The sequence below is a fragment of the Squalius cephalus genome (genome assembly GCF_949319135.1).
Source record: "Squalius cephalus genome assembly, chromosome: 15".
NCBI classification, from domain to species: domain Eukaryota; kingdom Metazoa; phylum Chordata; class Actinopteri; order Cypriniformes; family Leuciscidae; genus Squalius; species Squalius cephalus.
This window is the reverse complement of record NC_137136.1, coordinates 13069296-13085562: the sequence shown is the minus strand read 5'-3', so window position 1 is coordinate 13085562 and position 16267 is coordinate 13069296. Positions and strand designations below refer to the sequence as shown.

At 42.3% G+C, this 16267-nt stretch overlaps 2 protein-coding genes across 5 annotated transcripts; one reads left to right on the top strand and one right to left on the bottom strand.

The window, feature by feature from the left end:
• Window positions 1–255: 255 nt before the first annotated feature.
• gstk1 (glutathione S-transferase kappa 1) lies at window positions 256–8970 on the bottom strand. 4 transcript variants are annotated; one of them, XM_079894501.1, is made up of 9 exons: window positions 8897–8970; window positions 7851–7891; window positions 7690–7761; window positions 7521–7602; window positions 1504–1632; window positions 1203–1348; window positions 736–852; window positions 556–649; window positions 256–367 (listed from the first exon to the last, which is right to left on the bottom strand). In XM_079894501.1, the coding sequence occupies exons 3-9, from the start codon at window positions 7759–7761 to the stop codon at window positions 318–320; spliced, it is 690 nt and encodes a 229-aa protein (XP_079750627.1). In that variant the 5' UTR covers window positions 7851–7891; window positions 8897–8970; the 3' UTR covers window positions 256–317. The 4 variants fall into 4 exon arrangements, with proteins under 4 accessions (XP_079750627.1, XP_079750626.1, XP_079750629.1 ...); XM_079894500.1 differs by lacking the exon at window positions 8897–8970 and adding an exon at window positions 8038–8333; XM_079894503.1 differs by lacking the exon at window positions 8897–8970 and adding an exon at window positions 8038–8121 and having other exon boundaries at window positions 7851–7874.
• A 534-nt stretch (window positions 8971–9504) lies between these two features.
• Window positions 9505–14755, top strand: mboat7 (membrane bound O-acyltransferase domain containing 7). Its single transcript, XM_079895401.1, has 9 exons — window positions 9505–9667; window positions 10128–10207; window positions 10368–10497; window positions 10580–10706; window positions 10791–10947; window positions 11363–11558; window positions 11699–11851; window positions 14012–14188; window positions 14297–14755. Exons 2-9 carry the CDS (start codon window positions 10132–10134, stop codon window positions 14682–14684), a joined length of 1404 nt encoding a protein of 467 aa, XP_079751527.1. The 5' UTR covers window positions 9505–9667; window positions 10128–10131; the 3' UTR covers window positions 14685–14755.
• The last annotated feature ends 1512 nt before the right edge of the window (window positions 14756–16267 follow it).

The window sequence follows — 16267 nt, the reverse complement described above, 5'->3', positions numbered from 1 at the left end:
TTCTTGTTTTTCATGCCCTAAGAGCAATAAAAACACATAGGAAAAAAATTCTGACTGAGGTTATCATAATTCATGCATGAAAGGGTTAAATTGTAAGAACATTTCACATTCTTACTGTTTTTACTGTATTTTTGATCAAATAAATGCAGCCTTGATAAGCATATAGACATAAATCTTATTTCTGTCTCCATGGCTTTCCTTTGGAGGCTTTCCATTTTGTGTGTTTATGTTTGCTGTTGAATAAAAAAAAGTGAATTTACATCAAATTAAAATTTTATTTAGAAGTTGTTGAAATATGGAGTATGGAGGAGTAGTGATCACATTTTGGCTGTGGTTTTGAGAGGCTGAGGCCCCATCCACTTCTCCCCTGGAACACAAAACGAAAGAAAGTGATTGGAAAATGAACAGTATATAACCTAAGATTTTAATATCCCACGATTACTTCAGAATTTATGGTTTAAAACATGATAAAGTGCAATAAACCATCAAGTAAACTGGGTATGATAAATATAACCATTATCCTATCTAATAAAAGAAGTAGAAATCCAAAGTTACCGATGCAATGAGCCATGAGCTCAAATCTGTCAGAGCCAAAGAAGACCTCAACCTTTCCATTCACATGACACACAATAAACGGAAAACCAAAGCACTACAAAAACGGAAGGGAAAATCACTGTAAGAAACATTTTAGTTAGAAAGACAAAGGGTGCAAAGACGCAAGTAAAAGGCACTGACTCTATACTCCAGTACTTCCTGTGTGACACTCTTCAGCTTGTCTTTGATTGGCTGAGATTTGGCGAGGGTCAGAATTTCCTCCACCTCATTGGCTGAGAGACCTGCCTTTAATCCCGCCTGTGCAAAACAGAAAGGCATGACATTAGTGAACACACTGAAGTCAAGTCAGTGGTGAAGTGCAATGGATGATATCAATAAATGTTTTCATGTATATAGTTTTATGAAGAATTAAAAGATTAACATGTCAATTTACTGACTGAAAACTGGCATTCAGATCTGCCACCATTTAGTTATCAACACCCAGCTTCCTAAAATCCAATCAATTCCCAAAAGACAAAATCAAGTCCCGGCCTACATTCTGATATACGTAACAATTGGGAAGAAAAGTCTATCGCAACTTGTGTTTCATGCTGACTTTAAAGAGCGGTTTTCAGACTTTAAACTGACTTTTCTAGGGTATTTGATACCTCAATGAATGAGGCAGGCTTGGTAATGTCCTGATCAGTGCTCCAGATTCTTTTCCACAGCTCTCTAGACACCCTCTCCACCACCACGTGTCCCTCTTTATCCTTTTCTGCAACAGCTGTCAAAAAACGCATCGCATTCAAAGAGCCTACACGGAAAGATGGAGGACAAGAGAAAATAAAAGAGTAAAGTGATTTACCTAAAAACACAAGTTTTTAGAACTTATTGTTTTAGAACACAAGTATGGCTTGCATTGTGCATGTGGTCATCAGTGTCATCGTAAAGAAACAGTAGTTTGAATACCTTTCTCAAACATTGTCTCAAAAGGATTTGAAGGTGAATTCAAAGGGACCACAAAGTACTCAGACAGCCGTTTCAGATCGGTGTTCATGTAATAAAACTTATTAGGGACCACTGCAGGGGGGCGGTTATCTAGAAATAGAAGAAACTTGATAATGTATTATCTTGTCATCTATCAAAGCACAATGTCACATACATCCATCAACATTCATTTAGAAAAATATATATAATAATACGTTTTAAAGGGGACATATCAAGAGAATCTGACTTTTTCCATGTTTAAGTGCTATAATCGGGTCCCCAGTGCATCTACCAACCCAGAAAATGTGAAAAGTGACAACACAGTAACTTTGTTTTGGTAAGCCTTTCTCATTAAGCATGTCAAAAAATAAGCGGATCAGATTTCGCTCCCCTTCTGACTTAGGAAGGGGATCTTATAATATTACCGCCCATTAATCTGCACGTTTCCACCCACAGCGCCGCCATTTGGTTTTCGCAAGCGACAACAGTGTAACCAGTTCTAATGCAATGGCAAAAGTTTGAGCAAAGGATCTCTCTCTCAGGCTTCATCCTTGTGGTATTTTGACCAAAAAATGTTACAGCTGTCTTATAAAGATCTCAGGGTACTGTGTCAACTTGTGTAAAAGTTAAACATGAATGTCTGCAAGTCGATGAGATGAATCAATGTAAATCCACAACAACTACATAAATGTATCCACAAACCATTGAGAAACGTCCAGGTGAAGTCTAAAAGTTGCAACCTCTTCCTGAGTCTCTCCATAAGGCTGCACTCTGGTACTGGTTATTTCTGTGATTTTGGATGAGATTTTGGCGGAGCAGCAGCTCATTTGCATTTAAAGGGACACAGAAACGGCGCTTTTTTGTTCACAACCAAAAAGGGGCAAATTTGACAAGCTATAATAAATGATCTAGGGGCACCATAGATTTATATTATATCTTGTGAAAAGGGACATAACACGTCACCTTTAAAACTATATAAAACTGAATCTAGTTGTTTGTAATGGTTCTCTTACGAGAGGTTCTCTCGTATTGCGTAAGTAGCTTACGCTGCGGGTAAAGTCATCTTTTCTCGAGATATGAAGCCAAAAATTATCCTAATTTTAAAATCTTGTCAACGCAGTGCAGCAGCAAGAAGACCTAGAGCAGGCATGCTAGCGTGCTCATTGGCTGCCCTGCGGCAACTGCAGCAGCCTATCGCTGAGCCCTTGGCGTGACATCACGCCCAATGAGCGCGCTCGGCGCGCTTCATGCGTCACGGCCCGTCAGAAGGGGCGTGGGCTTAGCGTATAAAAGAAGGCTCGAAGGCTGCTTTCTCTGATTTTTGTCTCTTCAGCGAAGCTCTTTGCATCGCTGGACTCTGAGGAAGCCGCCGTCGAATCAAGCAACCTGCAAGCCGAGGATAGCCTGAGGAAGCTGGCCGTCTTCGCCGCCTTCAGCCATCCCTGCCTGCTTCACTATCCGGCGATTATATCCTTTCATTGCTTTATCTAAAATGCCTTGCATTTCCTGTAAAGCTCCGCTCAGCGACAGTGACCGCCATGTGATCTGCGTTCTCTGCCTGGGTCGTGACCACGCAGCCCTCGCTCTCTCTGCGGGCGGCTGCGAACTATGCGAAGAACTGCCGATGTCGACCCTGCGGGCTCGACACGCCTTGTTCGACGCTCCCGCTGTCTCTCCGTCTGCCTCCACCGGGCCGCGTAAGAAGAAGCGTAAGAGGCCACCGGAACCCGTAGCAGCAGCTGAGTGCTCGCCGGAGCCCGTCCCGCGAGCCTCGCTATCTCCTTCTCCCCCCCTTCCCGACGCGCAGCGGCCGGCCTTCGCCCGCACTGCTGTCGCCTCAGGGGATGAAGCGGACGACGCTGCTATCTCTGACAGCTGCTCTCTCATGGCCTCGGACAGCGAGGGTTGGTCGGGCTCTCACCGCTCCGCCTCCTCAGCACAAGAGTCTAGCCGGTCCCGCGCCAGTGTCGACACGGAACTTCTCCGCCTCCTCACCAAGGCGGTCGACCAACTAGGAATCGAATGGTCCCCACCGAAGGCGCCCGCGCCCAACAGATTCGACGGGTGTTTTCTACCTAGCCGCCGCCCTGCGCCTGCCTCTAGGTCAGCACCCTTCCTGCCTGAGCTCCACACTGAGCTCGCAAAGTCATGGAACGCCCCATTCTCCGCTAGACTCCGCTCACCGGTCTCCTCGACTCTCTCCCAAGTGGACGGGGCCGCCGAGAAGGGATACACACAAATCCCCCCGGTTGAGGAAGCTGTGACAACGCACCTTTGCCCGCCATCCGCCAGATGGCGCTCAAAGTCTGCCCTGCCGTCCAAGGCCTGCAGGACCACATCAGCCCTCGTCTGCCGCGCCTTTGCTGCCGCCGGCCAGGCTGCTTCCGCCCTGCACTCCATGGCTGTGCTCCAGATCCTCCAAGCCGATCTCCTCCGCAATCTGGACGAGAGAGGCCCGGATCAAGCGGTACTGACGGACCTGCGCAGTGCGACGGATCTCTCACTTCGCGCCACAAAGTCCGCTGCACAAGCCATCGGAAGATCTATGGCCTCGCTCACCGTCACCGAAAGGCACCTTTGGTTGACGCTGGCGGATATGAGCGAAACTGAGCGCTCCGTTTTCCTCAACGCCCCGCTCTCTCCCACCGGTCTATTTGGCCCAGCGGTCAGCGGGATTGTGGATCGTTTCTCGGAGGTACAGAAGGCGTCGCAGGCTATGAACCTCTTCCTGCCCTGCCGCTCAAGCTCTGCTGCAGGCCGCTCTCAGAATCAGCCTCCTGCACGCAGCTCGTCACAGCGCTCTGCTCAGCCTCCGTCTTCGCAGCGACGCCAGGGCGGCCGCCCTAGACAGCGCTCAGTCAGCCGTCACAGACCGCCTCCCCCCCGGGGACCCCGGCTCAAGATAGCGCTGAAACCTGAGCCCGCGAAGTCCTCCTAGCAGCCGCAAGGAGGAAAAGATGGCTGAGTCCCGCTGCGGCCGGACCGCCATCAAAGCGCCCAGCTCTGTCAGTCCCCTTAGAAAAGGCTACTGCAGCAGCTTACATCGCAGCCAACGAGCCAGTAACACAACTCGCTCGCCTGCACACAAACGCCGTTTTTACGGCGACCCAGAGATATCTCATAAAGAGTTTTGTTTCGGGTTTTCCGGCTCACGCCGAAGGTGTCATAAGTGTAGAAAATGTGCCCACACCCTTGTGCTCACCACTACACACAAACACGATCTCCCCGGTAACGCTCACAGAGCGCACTCTCATAAAGCGGGCACACGCCACTCGAGTGCTAAGTGTAGGGAATGTGCCCACAATTCTGTGCCCACACCTACCCACTGCCCGCTCTGTCACATAGTTATCCCGGGACGCAGATCCTCTAAAGCTCCCAAACACTGGCCGTGTTGCGTATGTAAGCCCTGTGTCCGCTCACGAGCGCGCGCACTTACTAACAAACACGTTAACCCCCATGCCGCTCTCGCGCCACGGGTTTCTAGCAACAAAATGTGCTCCGTCCACAGTGACCGAGCCGTTGTGTGCTGTACAGCCGGTCACCACTGTCGGCGAGCCCCCGTATTCGAGCACCGGCGCCCCATCTTCTCTGATACAGGTTCCCCATTCCGCGCAGTGCGGCGATCTGAACCCAGAGACCATTCGACCCCTAGCGATGTGTGCGAAAGCATGGCAAGCTATCCAGGGCGTGTCAGAATGGGTGCTGAATACTATAATGCACGGCTATTCGCTTCAATTCGCTCGCCGTCCACCGCGCTTTTTAGCACGGACCGAGACTAGAGTGAACACAGAAGTGGCGCATCTGCTTCAGGCAGAAATAGCAAAGCTGCTGCACAAGGGGGCTATAGAACAGGTGCATCCTTCTCTGAGCGAGTCGGGCATTTACAGCCGTTATTTCCTCGTACCCAAGAAGGACGGAGCGCTAAGACCTATTTTAGATCTGAGACATTTGAACAAAGCTCTCATGAGACGGCCGTTCAAAATGATCACAACCAGGCAAATCCTCGCGCAAATTCGCCAGGGAGACTGGTTTATCTCTCTCGATCTGAAGGACGCATATTTTCAGATCCAGATAACTCCCCGTCACAGGCCATTCTTGAGATTCGCCTTCGACGGTCGGGTATATCAGTACACCGTCCTGCCGTTCGGTCTATCTTTGCCGCCCCGTACATTCACGAAGTGCATGGACGCGCCTCTCGCTCCCCTGAGAAGACAGGGGATGCGGATACTGAACTATCTGGACGACTGGCTAATTCTAGCGCAGTCAGAGACAGAGCTTTTGTCTCACAGAACAGCGCTTCTCAGCCATCTGGAAAGCAGCTCGGAGCAGCTTTTCGTTTCGTTTGGTGGGCGCACCAAGGGTCTCGCCGCCTCGAAACACAGTCTGTCCAGATGGATAGTGGACGCTATTGCAGCTGCTTATGCGTCTAAAAACCTGCAGTGCCCATTGGGCATCAGAGCCCACTCCACTAGAGGCATGGCCTCGTCGTGGGCTTGGTCTAGCGGAATTTCCATTCACAACATTTGTACAGCGGCGGGCTGGGCCTCCCCCCTCTACATTTGTTAGATTTTACAATCTAGAAGTTCCCGCCCTGCAGGCCAAACTTTTATCAGTCTAAGTCTCGCGTAGGCCGGCCCATTTTCTGTGCGCAGGCTACTGCTGTTTGATTTAGCTCTCCTGGTTGAGCTGTACTTACAGGGGTTTGTCAGTCAGACCGGCAGCGCCGCTCTGAGCGCCCTACTGTGTGCTTATGTACTTGTGCTAGCCATTCTATTGGCCGCCTGGCTCACACTCTTGTTTTCCCCGGGCTTCCCTGGGACTCATTCAGTGGATGCTGGGCGCGCACGGCGTTGACAAGGGAGTTCCCGCAGCGTAAGCTACTTACGCAATACGAGAGAACCTCTCGTAAGAGAACGTATCGGTTACTAACGTAACCTCTGTTCTCTCTAGAAGAGGGAACGAGTATTGCGTAACCCGCCGTGCTCGCGCCACGAGCTCACTCACTTCAAGCGACAAAAACCAGAGAAAGCAGCCTTCGAGCCTTCTTTTAAACGCTAAGCCACGCCCCTTCTGACGGGCCGTGACGCATGAAGCGATAGGCTGCTGCAGTTGCCGCAGGACAGCCAATGAGCACGCTAGCATGCCTGCTCTAGGTCTGCTTGCTGCTGCACTGCGTTGACAAGATTTTAAAATTAGGATAATTTTTGGCTTCATATCTCGAGAAAAGATGACTTTACCCGCAGCGTAAGCTACTTACGCAATACTCGTTCCCTCTTCTAGAGAGAACAGAGGTTACGTTAGTAACCGATACGTTTTCAGGTTGCAACAAATTTGCCCAAATGATCACAGGTAGGTGACGTAACGTCCTCATGACAGTATGAAGGTTAATGTGACGTGTTATGGAAAAAGTCTTCTTCTCTTTGCAAAAGGTACCCAAGTCACGGAGTTCCAGATGCCAAAACTTAGACTTTATTGGTTGAGACAACAAAACTGAGATGCCTGCAGAACATCTGACAATCTCACTCGTAGCCCATCTTCCTTCGCCTGTCCCAATTAATTTCCTATCATTCTGGCTTCTAGTGGCGTGCCACCAGCTGGTCTGTTTTTAAAAAGAAACATTAAACAAGAGAATATTGAAGGCCATGCAAATCAAAAGAGCAGTTTTTAATCATTGTCCAGGTGCAAGTTTGTACTCTGACCTACAGTTGTGGGTCATAGTGACTGAGGCCAAAAGCCTCCTGGTTTTATTCACATAGGACCTAGACTTTTCTACAAATATATCTTAATGTTTAATAAAATGACACAATACATGTTTTATACTTTTTTATATTTGTTATTTTTAAATGCTATTATGTGTCTCGTCATATTTATATGTGTGTACTGAATGCTTCAATGCCAAGGTAAATTCCTTGTATGTGTCAGCACGCTTGGCAATAAAGCTCTTTCTGATTATGATTTTTGTATATTTTGTGATTGTGGACATGTTATTTCTTTATTACCTGCGCCTTGCATGACTCCCCCTAAAAATGCTGGTTTAAATTTGAGGTCGATGTTCCAAACATTTCTATAGCGACACAGCACCTTAAAACACACAATCAATACAAACATGAAAACATTAAGCAGCATGGATTTCAATGAACTACACCAAGGGGCGAAAACATAATGTACCTCAAATGCCAGCCAGGAATACGGAGAAACGACATCATAAAACAATTCGACCACTTTTCTGGGACTGGACATCTGTAACGAATAAGGATATTCGCATCTCCCAACATACACTAAAAAGTATTCAAACAATGTCATTTACATGCATGCGCAGTACACATTACCCTTGGCGTCAGTCAGTCTCACTGCTGTACTTGAAAAGAAACTGTAAAAGTTCAACACAATTAGATCGAGAAACAAATAGACCCACTGTTTACGGCAGAATATCGCTCATTTGCTACGACAGTCTAGCAACGATTGTTTAAATTATATTAACAACAATAAATTGTATTTGTATAAATTGTGAACGACCTTCAACAAGTAGTGTTGGGCGATTTCGCATTTGACTCTGCTTCTTGAAGCTTTTTGAATCTTTTATTTCGAATCAGTGTTTCGGAGCGTGTTCAAACAAAGTCACGTGATTTGGGGGGCGATCTCTATAAACTCATGAATAATGCGGATTAATTTAGATCGCCCTCAAGTGTCTATGGGTTTTACCCATTTTACCTGATCTCTGATCAGATGTATTTGTTCACGTTAAACATTAGTAAAAAATGTACTGGTTAGTAGTCTCTTATTGGCCTGTGATTAGATGAGCAATCCATGATGCAACAAACAAAACACGCCTTGAAAATTGATAAAAGAGCACATATTACATAGACACTTGATATTTAATCTTATTAGATGATTAGTTCATTGCATTTGATAGATTTTACTTTCAATAAAACATTTGCAATGTGTTTGTAAAAGGTGTTTTATGCATGTTTGGCCTGAGTTTTTGTTACATTTCCACTGTTCTGACCAGCAGGGTTCACTAGCGTGTGGTGTTTCGAACGGTTCGAAACAGTGAATCATTTTGCAAAGCAATTGGTTCACTTGATTCGAAGCTTTAAAAAGCTTCGTTTCTCCCATAACATCTTCCGAAATAGGCGTGAGCAGCACGTAAAGTTCAGAATTTATAAAAACGATTTTTAGATCTGCTGAAGTAAAAAGTAAATGCAATAAAAATAACTGGCTTCTGATCAGCCATTTTTTTGCACGATAAACCTTCGATTTAAAACAATATTTTTTTTTTAATATTTTTTTAATAAATTTTTTATTATAATAACATGACAGTGCTGAGATTGAACGAATGCAGTTACAATTTAAGTAAATGGAATTAGTTTATTACCAACGAATTCCAAATGTTTCCGTAGTGCTTGAACTCCTTCACCGATGCTCCACCCCCAAGCAGTCAAAGTGAAGGTTCCCGTCTGTTAAAGTGGTCGCCAGATTTCTTTTTAGTTAGTACGTTTTGTTATGTTGGATATGTGGAAAAATAAATGACGTTTATATTGTAAACATCACAAATACCATAAGCACAAATGTACTGCAAACTGTGAACCTGCAGTTTTTCTGATATTCTAATATATTTTAAAATGTAGTCTCTTTTACAGGCAGAAAATGTAAAAGAAATGCAAACTACCACAATACACAAGGACTTGGATAAATTAAAACATTTATTACAAAACATTTTATAAAACTATAAGACCATGAAGGTTCTTTACGTATTTTTTTTTAAATATGTATTTGACCCCTTTCACATTTCCGGGGTTCTCAGAAGCGGAATAGTTGTGTTGTTGAAATCTTACTTTTATGAACAGCACTTTCTTTAAAGAATAAAAAACAGATAAAAAAAAAAAAACAGTATAAAAAATCAATATGATTCGTTAATCAGCTGCTGTGATGTTTTACGGTTTCTTAGACAGTTATTTGCTGTTGCAGTTTTTGTGAATATCTGGCAACTCAAATGCGATGCTTGCAGTGTGCACATATGCGGTAGTAGGAAGTGGTGAATGAGGAGAGAACAGGCTAGTGCTCGGGCGGTTAAAGGGGACTTTGGGAAATACAATATCCGTCAGAATAACTAGTCTTTGACAGCACACCTCCATACCTCACTGCTGTAAGTATTGCTGTGGTCATTTAAGAATTATAGGTGGTATATGTATTATCCAGTCTCACTGTGCCTAAGGCTATCTGCTTCTGTAAGCCAGGCCAGTCTATTAGATGCATCCCATATTAAATCACTTTTCAAATGTCAGTTTTCTAAAAGCTATTTTGATGTTGTTAAGAAGTGTTGGATGACTATAGTGTCAGGAAGTGACTGTATGATTTACAAACCTTCCTGCTCCTGCCATGACAAGTTGGAAATGTTTGGTTCAATAAAATCATTAATTAAATCTAAAAAAAATTAAATATGCTCAGGGATGGGATAGTCAAAGATGGGATAGCTGGCTAAATGTTGGGAGTTTTATAAACTGATTAACCCAAGCACTATTTTAATGTTGGATGGATAAGCTTGAATATGAATATAACATAATAAACAGTGAGATAACCGTTATGCTTGTTATTGGTGTTAACAGAAAGATGTCACCAGATGAATTAGTCTACCTAGGAATCCTTGGTGCATCAATACCTGTAGGATTCCTCTTCCGCTACCTAAGTAAGTCTGACAATGTCTTTCTTTACGTTAGAGCCCACATATTAAAATGTGTTAATAATAGGGTAATAATTGGGTGGGAGGGAGGGGGGGGGGGGACACTACATCTGTTTCATCATGATTTTAATAAATCTTGATCACTTTTGTGTGCATTATTTACCAGGCCCTCCGGTCAAGCAGGGGGCGGCATTGCTCTTGGGTTTGATCATCTCCATTGCTACCTGTGGGATCCACACTATACACTCTTTCTTTACAGTGTTAGGAACATGGCTGATTATAAAGATCAATTGGAGGTTAGTGTGATATGTAGCTGTCTGTAATTTTACATTAGATTCGGAGCTATTTCCCTGTGCTCTGTTTTATTTTTTTATTTAGAAGTGCCCCTGCTCTGTCTTTGGGCTGGACGTTTCTGTACCTCCTCTTTTTCCGTCTGGTCACCTGGTTTGGCCTCCCTCAGCCAACACCTTTTGCCAATGCCATTCAGCTTCTTTTAACATTGAAGGTAAAACGCAATAAAATTAGACACATTTTCCATGTTTTAATCTTTCGATATAATTATTGAATGAGTTTTGTTTTGAATACACAGATGGTCAGTTTAGCTAATGAGGTTCAAAGTTATTACTTGGAGAAGAAAAAGGAAGTGAGCACCTTCACTAAGTCCCCAGTTGTGGGAGGACTTTCCCATGAGCCTTCACTCTATGACATTATATCATATAGCTACTGCTATGTGGGCATAATGACAGGTATTTTGCATATTGATTTTAATTTCCTGGAATGCTTTTGAGTCTGTTCAACCGTTCTGTGCTGTATGTTTTGCATGTATGCTAACTTGTCTTTCTCTGTTTCTCTCTGCTACTAGTTCAGTAATGTGTGAGTCCAATTTCTTTTTATAACTGATTGTGTTATTATTGCTCCTCTTTTACCATGATTTGTCCTCCCAAACCATACATCCATATGCTTCATGTTGTCATCCCCTGTGGCACATTGAAATGGCTCATTATTGCATTCGATTCCATACCTATACTCCATTCTATCCCAATATCATGTGTCATCTTTGCCCATCTACGCCATGTCTTCATTGATAACTCTTACCATGCTCTCCTCACATTCCTTCATTTTCCATTCTTTGTCCCACCCACTCTTGCCGGTGTCCCCCAGGTCCCTTCTTCCGCTATCAGACGTATGCAGACTGGTTGCAGCAGTCCAGTCCCCTGTCGCTGCCGGGTAAAGAGCCCTGCCTGCAGAGGCTGAAGATGGTGCCCGTTTACGGAGTTCTCTTTATTGCTGTCAACTTTGTCTTTCCCTTGTCCTATGTCCGTACTGAAGAATTCCTGGAGCACAACTATTTTTACAGGTTTGTTTTACTGGATTAAAGGACCAATCCAGACTGAGTCTAAAAGTAAAGTCAAAAGAACATAATTATATTTAAATCACACTTTATCTCAATTGTTGTTGTTTTTTACCATATTGAGAATCATAGTGGTTATGTTTCAGATTTTTCTATATGGTGGCAATATTCTTTGTATTCCGGATGCGTTTCTACTCTGCATGGTGTGGGGCAGAGGCAGGTTGCATCAGCGCAGGTCTAGGCTGTTACCCCCAGGGGGCGCTGTCCAAACCTGGGGGAGGACCAACGGTGAAATATAGGTAGGGTGATTCACTTTATTACCCGATAGCTTTTTAATGTGCTTTTACAGTTTGACTGTAACTTGTAAATATAATGACTTGAACTTTGAGGATTTGATCTAATCAGGAGGTACATCAGGGAAAACATGGCATGTTCTACAAAAGGATATGATAGAACTTTAATTATCCAAGAATAGAAATGTACATGTTACAGTAATAGATTTGAAGCAGGATCCAGTAAAGAACAGCATCAGAGGCCAGCAGGGTTACAGTTAAGCAATATTAAACTGTACATCTCAAGACAAACATGATACATTAGAATAGGAGAATTTTCAGAAGCAATTAAACACATTTTTTATCCATTACAAAAACTTTAAATTGATCACAAATACATTGCAGACATAATGTTGTAAATAATAATTGTGGCTGGAGACAGCTGATTTTTAAAGAAAGATCTACAGTTGCTCAAATGCCCATTATCAGCAACCATCAGTCCTTTTTTAATCTCATGTTATGTTTGCTAATCCAAGTTAATCATTTTAAAATGTTAATTGATCATTAGAAATCCCTTTTGAACAGCTCAAAACTGTTGCACTGATTAAGGAAGCAATAAAAGTGGCCTTCTTTAGATTAGTTGAGTGTCTGGTGCATCATGAGTTATGGGTTTGATTACAGGCTCAAAATGACCAGAAACAAAGGACGTTCTTTGGAAACACGTCAGTCTATTGTTGTGCTGAGAAATGAAGGCTATTTAATGCGAGAAATTGAACTACTTCCTTCATAGAACAGCACAGACTGCTTCTAACCAGAATAGAAAGTGGAGTGGGAGGCCCTGGTGCCCAAATGCGCAAGAGAACAAATACTTGTTTAAAAACAAGACTGTTTCTAGTTGAGAAACAGACTCCTCACAGGTCCTCAAATGACAGCTTCACTAAACAGTACCTTCTAAACACCAGTGTCATCAACAGTGAAGAGGCAACTCTGGGATTCTGGGCTTCTAGGCAGAGTAGCAAACCAAAACCCATATCTCAGGCTGGCAAATAAAAAGAAAAGATTAAGATGGGCAAAAGAGCACAGACACTGGACAGAGGAAAACTGGAGAAATATGTTCTGGACCAATGAGTCCAAGTTTAAGGTTTTCGGGTCAAACAGAAGAACATTTGTGAGATGCAGAACAAAGGAAAAGATGCAAGAGGATCTGTCAAGCATGGTGGAGGCAGTGTGATGGTCTGAGGGTGCTGGTACAATGGGACATTTGTACAGGGTAAAACGGACCTTGAAGAAGGAAGGCTATCATTTTGAAACGTCATGCATGCCATACCCTGTGGACAACACTTGATTAGGGCCAATTACATTATCCAAAACAGAATAATGACTCAAAACACACCTCCAAACTATGCCAGAATTATTTAGGGAAGAAGCAGTCAGCAGGAATTCTGTCTGTAATGGAGTGGGCAGCACAGTCTCCGGATCTGAACCCTATAGAGTTGTTGTAGGAACAGCTTGATCGTATGGTACGGAGGAAGCGTCATTCAAGCCAATCCATCTTGTGGGAGATGCTTCTGGAAGCATGGGGTTTAATCTTGTCAGATTACCTTCAAAAATTTACAGCTAGAATTCCAAAGATCTGTAAGGCTGTAAATGCTGCGAAAGGTGGCTTTTTTGATGAAAGCAAAGGTTGTAGAATACAATCATTATTTCAGTTAAAAATCTTTAAATGACTACATTTCCTATTCATTTGCCATTTTTCCTCTTCAAACTAATTTCATGTGTGTTTTCATGGAAAACAAGGACATTTCTAAGTGATCCCAATTTTTTTTGTTTTCAACTGTGAAAATATAGACAAAATATGAAAATATTTATTTGCTTATTCCAAAATTGATATTACGAATTCTGAGAATGTATAGTCATTTTCAGAATTGCTAAAGATTATATTTAACAGTGTTAATAAATGAATTGCGTTTTTAAAGATTAGCTTGAAAATTAAATAAAGTAAATAAAAAAATCTGTTAATATCAGACAGTCACTGGTAACGATATATTGTGAATCACTAGTGTAAACGGTACTCACAATAAAAAAAAACGTCCATGTTTCTTCAGCCTGTACCTATAAGATTATCTACAGGAAATTACAAGCTCATTTGAGGTTTGATCATGTGGTTGATAATGTTGTATGTTTCAGTCCTGATCCAGACACAGCTGTGGAGTATGACTTCAAAACTATCCAGAACATTGACTGTTATAATACAGATTTCTGCGTCAAGGTTCGGCATGGCATGCGCTACTGGAACATGACGGTGCAGTGGTGGCTTCACCACTATATCTACCCCAATGCCCCTTTCAGAGCGTACGCTCTCAGGTACGAGCATGTACATTAGACCTTTCAACTGCATTGTGGTTAAAATGCTCTTTTATTGACCATCATAATCTTCAACTTTGTTTTGTCTCTTTTCTCACATTATGGCAGGGCTGGATGGACAATGTTAATCAGCGCTTACTGGCATGGCCTCCATGCTGGTTACTACCTCTCTTTTCTCACCATCCCACTGTGTATCGCAGCAGAATCAGCCATGGAGGCTTCCGTCAGAGCCCGTCTGGGGCCGAAGGGCCAGAACATCTTCGACTGGATCCACTGGTTCCTCAAGATGAGGGCTTACGACTGCATGTGCATGGGATTTGTTCTCCTGAAGGCCAGCGACACCATCAGCTACTGGAGCTCCATATACTTCATAATTCATATCATCGCCATTGTTTGTATAGGAGTAGGACAAATCATGAAAGGAGGGAAAAAAAGAGAGAGGAGGGAAGGAGCTGAAGGAGAGAAACAGGATGTGGTAAGAGAGAAGGCTGAGTGAAGCAAATGTGTGATGTGATGATTGTGATGATAACTGGAGAGTTTGTACGTTTACACACACAAAAAAAAACATTTCCCAACATGCACTGTAATAGCCATCAACTGCCATTTAACGGATTTTGTTTTTTAAAAAGGAACACAGAGAGAAGAGTAATATGTGATGAACCCAAGGATATCAATCTTTATTTTGTTAACAGTGAAAATAGCTTTCAATTAATTTCCATACTTTTAATGTTATCTTTTGTTTTTGTATTACATAGATTAGAAAATGCTTATTTTTGTTGTCCGGTGAAAAGCAGTGCAACCTTATAGATTCATCCTGACCAGGTCAGTATTATATTAATAGAGTTTTTCTGCTAATCATTGGCCATGGGACTCGAATTCAGCTCCCACACAGAGGACTTGAACTGAATCCATCCGTACACACACACACACACACACACATACACAAAACTGATGAATGTTAGACCCCGGCCCTATCACTACATTGAGTGCAAATTTGTAGAGATTTACTCTTTCTGTAATAGTGTCAATGAGGTCACACAACCTTTGTGATAACAAAGTTGTATAAATGGGATATTAAAAGTTGGTCTGCCTTGTTTTTCATCCATTCTGAGTATACATTGATTGTTATGTATCACTATTATTTGTATTATTCTACAAAGAATGTGAAAGTATTTGGAAACTTTCTTTTTCTCACATTTTCAGAAAGTAGGAGTGAATGTTTTTGCTATTTTGTTCATTTGCTCTGTAGGTTAATGCCATATGATGTAAAGTGCAACCTAATGTTAAGTGTTGCTAAACTTGAATCAACAAAGTAATATGTTATTACTAAGAGCAATTAAAGTCTGGTTGAGTCTGAATAAGTATGAACGATCTTCTCAAAAGATCAGATGTAAAATCTTTCCTGCAAAATTAATTCCAAAACATTCTGATTTTTTTTGTACACTGGAGGATAGTGCTGGTGTTTAGTTTATTGATCGTTTCAGATTGTATGCTGGTTCCTGTAATGTCTACCTGCTATATTTTATCTCTTAATGTTTACCTTCTGGACTATATTTAACACAGGATGTACCACTCATATACCTTCCAGGTTTTGTTTGAAAAATCTGTGTTTTCAATAAAATAAGTGATTTTTATCCCAAAAATTTTGGGTTTGATTTTTTTTTCCTGCCAAACTTCCTTCTCCTGATGTCATTTCTGTGTTTGGATACAAAGTATATTAAAAATTATCACCTGATTTTTCATTATTGTCTCAAACATTTTCGTTATTCCTATTTTTCTCTGTAATTGCTCAAATTCTGCCTGGACTACTTTTCAAAGGTGGGCAATTTTTTCCAAAGCATTTGATAAAAAAAACTGTAATATTTAACTATTTAAAACAATTTTCTAATATAATATATTTTATAATTTATTGATTTATTCCTGTGATGCAAAGCTGAATTTTACTCCAGTCTTCAGTGTCACATGATTCTTCAGAAATATTTTTTTTTTTGTGGAAACCGTGAAATATTTTTTAGGATTATTTGATGAAAATTCAAATTTATTTAAATTATTAATGTTTTATAGCACTATAAATGTCTA